The sequence below is a fragment of the Xyrauchen texanus genome, chromosome 34 (assembly GCF_025860055.1).
Source record: "Xyrauchen texanus isolate HMW12.3.18 chromosome 34, RBS_HiC_50CHRs, whole genome shotgun sequence".
Taxonomy (NCBI): Eukaryota; Metazoa; Chordata; class Actinopteri; order Cypriniformes; family Catostomidae; genus Xyrauchen; species Xyrauchen texanus.
The window spans coordinates 30867076-30876450 of record NC_068309.1 but is presented as its reverse complement, the minus strand read 5'-3'; the positions used below and the strand labels follow the sequence as shown (position 1 = coordinate 30876450).

At 36.7% G+C, this 9375-nt stretch overlaps 1 protein-coding gene across 3 annotated transcripts in view; it reads right to left on the bottom strand.

Moving 5' to 3' along the window:
* Positions 1 to 4466: 4466 nt before the first annotated feature.
* LOC127628242 (clathrin interactor 1-like) overlaps positions 4467 to 9375 on the bottom strand; it is a 51609-nt gene continuing 46700 nt past the window's right edge. For all 3 annotated transcript variants that reach the window (XM_052105020.1, XM_052105021.1, XM_052105022.1), the window contains 2 exons: positions 8184 to 8358; positions 4467 to 6538 (listed from right to left, as the gene is read on the bottom strand). In XM_052105020.1, the coding sequence (XP_051960980.1) occupies positions 6189 to 6538; positions 8184 to 8358 (525 nt within the window). In that variant the 3' untranslated portion in view covers positions 4467 to 6188. The remainder of the gene's footprint in view (positions 6539 to 8183; positions 8359 to 9375) is intronic.

Here is a 9375-nt window from a genome sequence, read left to right as displayed (position 1 = left end):
CTGAGTGGACATATTTACATTGCTTATATTTTAATACTTATTTTTAATATTTAGAGAATGTGTGACACGCACCTACAACACCAAAACAAATTCCTTGTATGCATAAAAAACCTACTTGGCAATAAAGCTTTTTCTGATTCTGATGTTTTACCCAGTGAATTTCATTGTTTTGTTTAAAATGCACAGTAACTACAAAACAGTTGATTGCAACACGCTCCAAAAAAGTTGGGACAAGGGCGATTTGACGAGTTGAAATAAGGCGATGTGAAATAGGAGATGTTTAACAGGTGAGGCAATCATGTCATAGTCTATAGGGAGCCTCCAAAAACAGCCTAGTCCTTCAAGAGCAAAGCTCATTTGAGAGTTGTCAATTTGCCAACAGATGTTTCAGCAAATAATCCAACACTTTAAGAACAATGTACCCAAAGACAAATTGGAAAGATTTTGGGCATTTCACCCTCTACATGCACAATATAGATAAAACTTTCGAGGAATCGAAAACCACTTCTGAATGCATGCGATCTCTGATCCCTCAGACGTCACTGTCTTAAAAAACGACATTCGTCTGTAATGGATATCATGAACATGGGCTTGGAATTACTTTAGTAAACCTTTGTTAGTCAACACCACTCGCCGCTGCATCCACAGATGCAAGTTAAGACTTTACTATATAAAGGAGAAGCCATACATCAACACTGTCCTGAAGTAAAGCCGACTTCTCTGGGCTCGGTCTCATCTTAAATGGAAAGTAGATCAGTGGAACTGTGTTTTTTGGTCCGAAGAGTCCATGTTTCAAATCTAGTATATTCATATTTTAAAACACAGCCGTCGTGTTCTCCGAGACAAAGAGGAAAAGGATCATCCATGCTGTTATCAGCATCAAGTCCAAAAGCCAGTGTCTGTATGGGCCAGGGGTGTGTCAGAGCCCATGGCACGTGTAACTCGCACATCTGTGAGAACACCATGAATGCAGATAGATATGTATATATTTTGGAGCAGCATATACAGCCATACAGCACCATCTTTTCCAAGGACATCCCTGCATTTTCCAGCAGGACAACTTCAAACCACATACTGGCCAAATAAGCGGAGAGTGTGGGTGCTAGATTGGCCTGCCTGCAGCCCTGACCATCTCCAATTGAGAATGTGTGGTGCGTTATGGAGCACATTAGATGGCAATGAAGACCCTGTTCAATTGTTCAAGTTCTTTTTATTTATATAGCACATTTAAAAACAGCATCACGGCTGACCAAAGTGCTGTACAATACAAAATGATAAATGCAAAGTTAATAAAAACACACAATAATTTAAGACCAGCACATTACATGCTATTAAAGCCAGTGAAAAGCGATGAGTTTTAAGAGAAGATTGATACTGATAGGCAGGCTAGTCCATAAAATAGGACCCACAACTGAAAATCTCTCCCTCCTCTATGCTTTAGCCTCGAGCGTGGGACATCGAGGAGATATTGATCACTGGATCTCAGACTTCTAGGTGGATTGTAAGGATGTAGTAAGTCTGATAAGTAACTGGAAGCTTGGTTGTGTAATGACTTGTAAACAAACAATACAATTTTAAAATCAATTCTAGCTTGAACCAGCACCCAGTTAAGTGATTTTAAAATGGGGGTAACATGATCGTACTTCCGACCTCCTTTTAGAAGTTTTGCTGCTGCATTTGGACTTGCTGAAGTCGAGCAATAGGAGATTTGGAAATTCCACAATAGAGAGAATTACAGTAGTCCAGACAAGAAGTGATGAAAGCATGAACTGCTATCTCCAACGTTTTCTCAGACAAAAAGGGTTTAACTTTAGAGAGTAGACGTAGCTGAAAGAAACTGGAACCTATGACAGCACTAATATGTTTGTCAAATTTCATCTGGTTATCAAACTGGACACCCAGGTTCCGTACTTGAGGAGAGAGGAAAGCATTGAGATATCTGCAATCAGTATTACTGACATCAACATTTTCTGTAGGACCAAAGACAATCACTTCTGTCTTATCTTTATTCAAAAACAAAACATTTTTTGCTAACCAACCTTTTATTTCCTCCAGGCAAGCTAGAAGAGATTGTAATACAATGTGATCATTTCATTTAACCGGTAAGTAGATTTGAGTGTCATCACCGTAGAAGTGGTAGGAGATCCCATGCTTTCAGATAATAGAATCCAGAGGGAGCATGTAAAGAGAGAAAAGTGCTGATGCAAGAATAGAGCCCTGAGGCACACCACAGGTGAGGCGGGCCACAGAAGGTCAATTTGCCGAGCTTAACAGAGAACATTCTATCAGTTAAATAGGATTTAAACCATTTAAGAACATTCCCTTTTAAACCCACACAGGATTCTAGTATGGAGACTAGTATAGCATGATCAACAGTATCAAATGCTGAGGTCAGATCTAAAATCACAGTATTACCTGAATCTGTATCTACTAGGATTCCATTTAAAACTCCAAGAAGCGCAGATTCTGTGCAATGTGAAGATTTAAAACCAGACTGAAAGGTTTAAAAGATTTGGTTGTTCTTAAGAAATACCTGAAGCTGCATAAGCACATGTGTGGTGCATTATGAAGCACATTAGATGGCAATGAAGACCCCATACAATTGTGTGGCTAAAGCCCTGCATAATGGACGATTGGGGGGAAAATTCCACTTTCTAAACTTAACAAACTTGTGTCTTCAGTGCCCAAATGCTTTATAAGTGTTATTAGAAGAAATGGTGATGTTTCACAGTGGTAAACACTCGACTGTCCCAACTTTTTTGGAGTGTGTTGCAATCATCTGATTTGAAATGACTGTACATTTACAAAACACCAATTCAATTCACAGGTTAAAACATCATATAATGTGTAGTTGTAGTGCTTTCAATATGGAATATAATTTACAAATCACTCCTTTTTATATTTATTAGCATTTTTCATACTGTCCCAACTTTTTTTGGGATTGGGTTTGTAAAAAGAAAAATCTGAATTATCACATTGACCTAAGTATTCATACACTTTCCTATGACACTTGAAATTTAGCTCAGGTGTGTCAACATGTCTCTGGATCATCTTTGAGATGTTTCTACACTTTGATTGGAGTCCTGTGGTAAATTCATTTGACTGGACATTATTTGGAAAGGCACACACCTCTCTATATAAGGTCTCACAGCTGAAAATGCATATCAGAGCAAAAACCAAGCCATGAGGTCAAAAGAATTACCTGCAGAGCTCAGTGACTAGATTGTGTCGAGGCACATAACTGGGGAGGGCTACACAAAAATTTCGGCTGCATTGAAGGTTCCCAAGTTTGGAACAACCAGGACTCTTCCTAAAGCTGGCCGCCCAGCCAAACTGAGCAATCAAGTGATAAGAGTGGTGACCAAGAACCCGATCGTCACTCTGGTTAAGCTCCAAAGATCATTTGTGGAGATGGGAGAAACTTGCAGAAGGGCAACCATCACTGCAACATTCCACCAATCTGGGCTTTATGAAACAATAGCCAGATGGAAGATTCCCCTCAGTGCAAGGTCATTTCTAGTTATGTTCATCTATGAAATATTCCATTGACTAGAAATATCTCTATAAAATCATCTTTAACATCCTTATAATAATTGGGTCTTTATCAAAGACTTTTTAGTCATGAAAGAGGCTTCAAAAGGTCAAGAAATCCATTTAAAAGGCATCTTTCTATAACTTAACCTTTTATTAAATTACATGAAATTGTTTGGCTAATGTATTGTTTCACACATTTTATAGAAAATAATTTCAATTTGGCAATTGCCTGAAAAAACCTTGTCCTCTTCTTCTGGTACACCCCTTCTATGACATTTACAGTTATTTATGCATTTATTTTTACTCCTTTTGTTTTCTCAGCTCAAGCAATACTACATGGCTAACAAGTGTGCAAAAATAAAGGAAGTAATAACTTAAAAAGAATGTTGATGTTATCATGTCATAGGTGTTATCAATGTTAAAAACTTGTATTTTGAAAAAAAGAAAATAAATTGTGGAAGAGAACTTCAGAGGTCAAAGTTCAGAGGCTGCTCAAATGTGCATATAGTGATTTCCCCACCATGTTGAAAAAGTTCTTAATTTACATTTGAACTGTATCTTTTTTCACACGGTTCATTTAAATGTCATTGGTGTTCTACTGTTTAACGTTCATGTAAAAGATTCTTAATGAAAAACAAGAGTTATGAAATTAATCTGATCAGTGGTGTATGTTTTGTGACGCATCTTTGAAAATTCACTTCAACTTTTCACTGGTGTTACAACCCTTGCATCATTTGTAAAATGTAAAACTAAAATAAAGAACAACAGTTAAGTTGTCCTTTATGAATAAAAATAATGTCAAGATATAAGAATAATGTTTAACCTCAGCTTTTATGGGCAAGAACTGATGTTCAAAGTTGAAAAGTCAAAATTTTTTGAGAATCACCCAATCATAAACAAGCCATGGAAATTAGTGATAAAATGTACATATAAATAATACCTCATTATTGGCACTTCATTGGCCAATGCCATTTGCTTAGGTCAAGCACTTCGTGTAAAATGTGGCAACAGAATGTGCATCAGGTCTCCAGTGGCAATAGAATAGAGGTCCATGATGGTCCTCAATCATAACCATCCACTACTTCGAGTGAAGTCCTCTCGTCCACTAATTAATGCTTAAAAGTGACAATAAAATACAGTTAGATTTGATGAAATTGTTTAATGTTAAACAAAGTTTCTGAGTACAATAAAATCATAAAAAGATTTACGAAAAGAAACTAGAATGAAAGAGGTGCTTGATCTCATGTTCTCTTTACATTTGGCAGAAACTAATAAGTGTTTACTCAATAATTTGTCCATGTCTAAAACAACATTTAAATGCAGAGGATCTCTCTGTATAATTTTAAGTATTAAAATAAGACACTAAACCACTATGGAATAAATCTAAATAGTAATAAAATAAAGATTTGGTCATTCTGAATATAATGCCTTAGTGCCTGATGAAGGCCCCTCCCTGTTTGTGTAAAGCAGCATATGGAAAAATGGACAAAACCAAAACAACAATATAAAAAATGTAATTCAAAGTGACCGTACTATTCACTTTGGGTTCACAATGCCTTCAGTTATTCCGTAGCCAACTTGCAATCTTGCGACAGACATTTCATAAAAGTAACACTGACCCGGAACAATGCTTGAGACAATAAACTTTAGACACAACATTCATGCAAGAAAGCACTAACAGATATGATGGTTATTATGAGGCATCAAAAACACCAATTCAAGTAGTTGCTGGAAATGTGTAACAGCTCCTGCTACCACCGACAAATGCATTTGTGTGGCTTAAGTCGATAAATATTAGAATCAGACCTCTGTTCTCACCCAAGTTACTCACAGTAATCTTCACAATAAGATTCCCTATCCTCTGCCATACTGCCAAGACTGTAAATGGCTTACGCTTTTTATGTAACACACCTTTTCTCTTCAGTAGTAACAGTTTTGGAGTGACATCTCTTGATTGTTGGAAGATGGCAATTCATCAAATATTGTTTACTAGCTTTACGTAGATAACTTCCATATAAAAAGGCACCCAATGCATCTTCAGACACACTTCGATTTATCGTCAGGCAGCTTGCTACACAAAAGTCTTGAAAGTATACCTAGTACAGATATAGTCTGTATAAATGCTGACCATATTTTCTGACTTGCTGTAAAAGCCAAAGATTGCAAATGCAGATTGTTGGAGTGATAATGGAATCAAGGGCAGTGTATCTGTAATAATTCAAAATGAAAATAAAAACAGCAACCAAAAAGGGTCAAACCCTCGCCGTCTCTATCACAACATGAATAATGTAAATTATTAGGTAATTTCTGAACTCAATCGTATTTAAAAGGTGAAAGGGGGCATGACGAAATACATAATGTGTATGCGGTTTCTGATTTTAAAACAGTGGAAATTGTACCAAACTGCACAGGACACGGCCATCTTTTTTAAAAGTACATAATATGCTTTGTTTGCACAATTTACAAAAACATTCCACCCTTCAATCACCTACCCCACACAAAAGAAAAGCAGATTTATGTTTTCTGTTAAATGTATCAGGACAGATGATTGAACAGTCATGACACTGGCTAGTTTTGTCCATTTTACTGGATGCAGCTCCTTCTTTCTCGAAGGTTTATTTGGAACTGAGAACCCCCTTGGAGTGAAACGCCTTTCATTTCCCAAAGTTGCCAAAGTTTGCAAAGGCATCTTGTTTAGGTTGCACCATGGTGGGATTTATACCATGGCAAATGCCCATGCTAGGCATGCCAAGGGCACCTTGAAGGGGTATGCCAGTGGGTGCCATGTTCTTGCCTATTAGTCCTTGACTGACGGGAATTCCTCCAATACTCATAGAGCCTATTCCCATGGTGCCCGTTGCCATAGCAGGAGGCATTCCCATGCCAGAGGTCCCTCCGGATATCATGGGGTTAATTCCTGCTCTGGCAGGAAGTGCTGAGGGTTGGGCGTTGAGTGTAATTCCAGCAAAATTCTGCGTGACCATGTTCAAGGGTGGCTGGACACCTAAATAAGAAACAAAACAAATCAGATTTGTTGCATGTAAAATTCTGCCATTATGGTGAATATATCTAGATAATCACTCTTGACATTATGAAATAATATGTGATACTGCTTATGACTGAGATTCTATGTTAAGATAGACAATCAAAACTTCTTGCCATGAGACTATCAATGGCTGCAAGCATCAATTATTGGGGCTCAAGTGGCATAGGGCCTTTAAATGCATGTGCTGCAAGATATAAATCATTATTCAGATAGCCCGTAAAAACAAAGCAATATAATTTTCAGCAGTATCAGGTAAATAACCATAGAGATTTAGTGTGTTTAACATTTCTGACTGTTATAGCACCACCTACTGTCCAATCTCCACCAAAGGTTGCATGCTTCTTCAGAACCATGTATTGCATATGCATACTAAATTAGATGAATAAAGATTTCTTTTAAGAGTTATAGGCTTATGGGTGAACAAGGCCACATCCATATTTATAAATTACACAGCAATAGCCAAGCAAAATATATATATATTTTTTGTGATAATTATAGATCTAGGCAGTCCACAGATTTTTTTGTGGACAGCCTAGTAGGTTTTTTAAACAATCTAAAATATTTAACGAACGATTCGATTGACACCAATGGTTCTTGAGGCAAGCTTGTTCAAAATGAGGATCTATCATGTGATATGAATAACGTGTGTCTGTCAGAAAAACAGCAGTATTTACATGTATGTGATATCGGCTCCCAGTGGTCAATTTCTTTCTTTTTCGCAGACCTCTTGGACCAAGAGACAAATAGGCCCACCAAGTTTCGTTCTGATCTGCCTTTTTTAACCATTTCAAAAAAAGCTGCTGAAGGTTTATTGGTCGATGGTGGCCATGTTTTTGAAGATGTGCAACTATCCTCAAATACCTTGATGCCACTTTGGACAAAGACCCTGCATGCAAAATTTCAAGTTGATCGGACCAATGCTTCCATAGTTACAGTTATTTACAGGTTTTTCATTGTTATAGCACTACCCAATTGACAAGGCAGGCAATTTGTTTTCATGTGTCCTCAGAATGACCCTGTACATAAGTTTCTCAAGTTTGGAGAAAACATCTCATTCAGTTCAAGAGTTATAACCATTTAGATAAAGGTGGAAAAACCCACAACTAAGTTTTAGTGCGCATTTGTGAAATGTAATCAAAATTATTATTTTTTTTGTGATAAATATTGATATTGGGCTTCCAGAGATACTTTCTGCTTTGGTTTGGTTCTGATCGGTCAAATGGCCTAGGACTAGTTCGCAAAAGTAGGTTTTACCAAAAAAAATTGAAATTACAATAAATAAATAATTAAATCATGACAGAAATTACATTTTGTTCGACTTGAGCCAAGGATTCCAATTATACATGCCTGTAACATACGGTTCAGGAGTTGTGGCCCAAAATGTACAATGTTCTTGTTTTGTTCACTCTAGTGCACCCCACTGGTGTCCATGCGTATGTATAGCCAGCCGGGTACAAAGTTTCATGTTTTTAGACCTTATGGTTTGGTCTGCATGATCAGTTTTATGGCATATTAATAATAATAATAAAAATCCTAACAAAAACAATGGGGTTTCAGCACTTCATGTTTGAATAAATAGTTTATAAAGGAGACGTTCTTTAACCTTGCTGCATCATGGTATTGAGTGTGGGCTGTGTAGGCTTGGGAGGGTTCAGGCCTGCAGACAGGAAATCCAGGTTGATATTCACGCTTGGGTCTGACCAGGTGGCAGGCATTGATAGCTTCCCCCCTGACTTCTGTTGTCCCATCTGCTGGGCCAACAATGGACCCCCTAATGTCTGGAACAAGAAGAGTAATTAATAAATTACTGTAATTCACAGATAATTTTTTGTAATAAAATAAAATAATAATAATAATAATAATCTTATATATATATATATATATATATATATATATATATATATATATATATATATATATATATAGTGCATATGGCTGCGTATTGATACAGATTTCCTGATTTGAGTTATATTAACAAGCTTTCGATTCCGATTCATTTGGGTATATTTAAATTATAATGTTAATTTGGCTTACATGTATGGAAGCAATTCTAATTATACCGTGGACCCTCTAACTTGGTACATAACAAATTATTAATCTTAAATCATTTATTGGCCTTTTATAATTTGGCACATGTTAACTTTTTAAATATTTGCAATTCCTTGCCATAATAGCACCCTCCTCTCCAGATTTTTGTAACGCTGTCGCATTTAAATTTAATGAAATTTTATTTATATAGTACAATTTAAAAACAATAACAGTTGTACAATGTGTTCGCAAGAACATTTTAAATATAATAAATACCCACAATAAAACATAGTAATATATACCCAATAAAACAACAGAGAACATCACAAGTTGTAGGCTAGAGAGAAAATATGTGTTTTAACTTCGATTTAAAAATATGTAGTGCTGGCGCAGTTCTGATAGAAGTCGGTAAGGTGTTCCAAAGTTTAGGTGCGGCTATGGCGAATGCTTGATCGCCCCTATATTTTAGCTTCGACTTAGGAACGGTTAATAAACTCTGGTTGGCGGACCTAAAAGCTCTTCCTGGACGGTGTTCACACAAAAGATCGGAGAGATAGGGGCTTGGCCATTTAAGGATTGAAATACTAGCAAGAGCACTTTAAAATCAATTCGAGAAGCCAATGTTAAGACACGAACACAGGAGTAATGTGCTCTCGCTGCTGCATTTTGAATAATCTGTAATCTAGATATGGAAGAATTGTTTATTTCCAAATATAGGGAATTACAATAGTCCAGTCTAAAAGTGATAAAAGCATGTATCGCTGTTT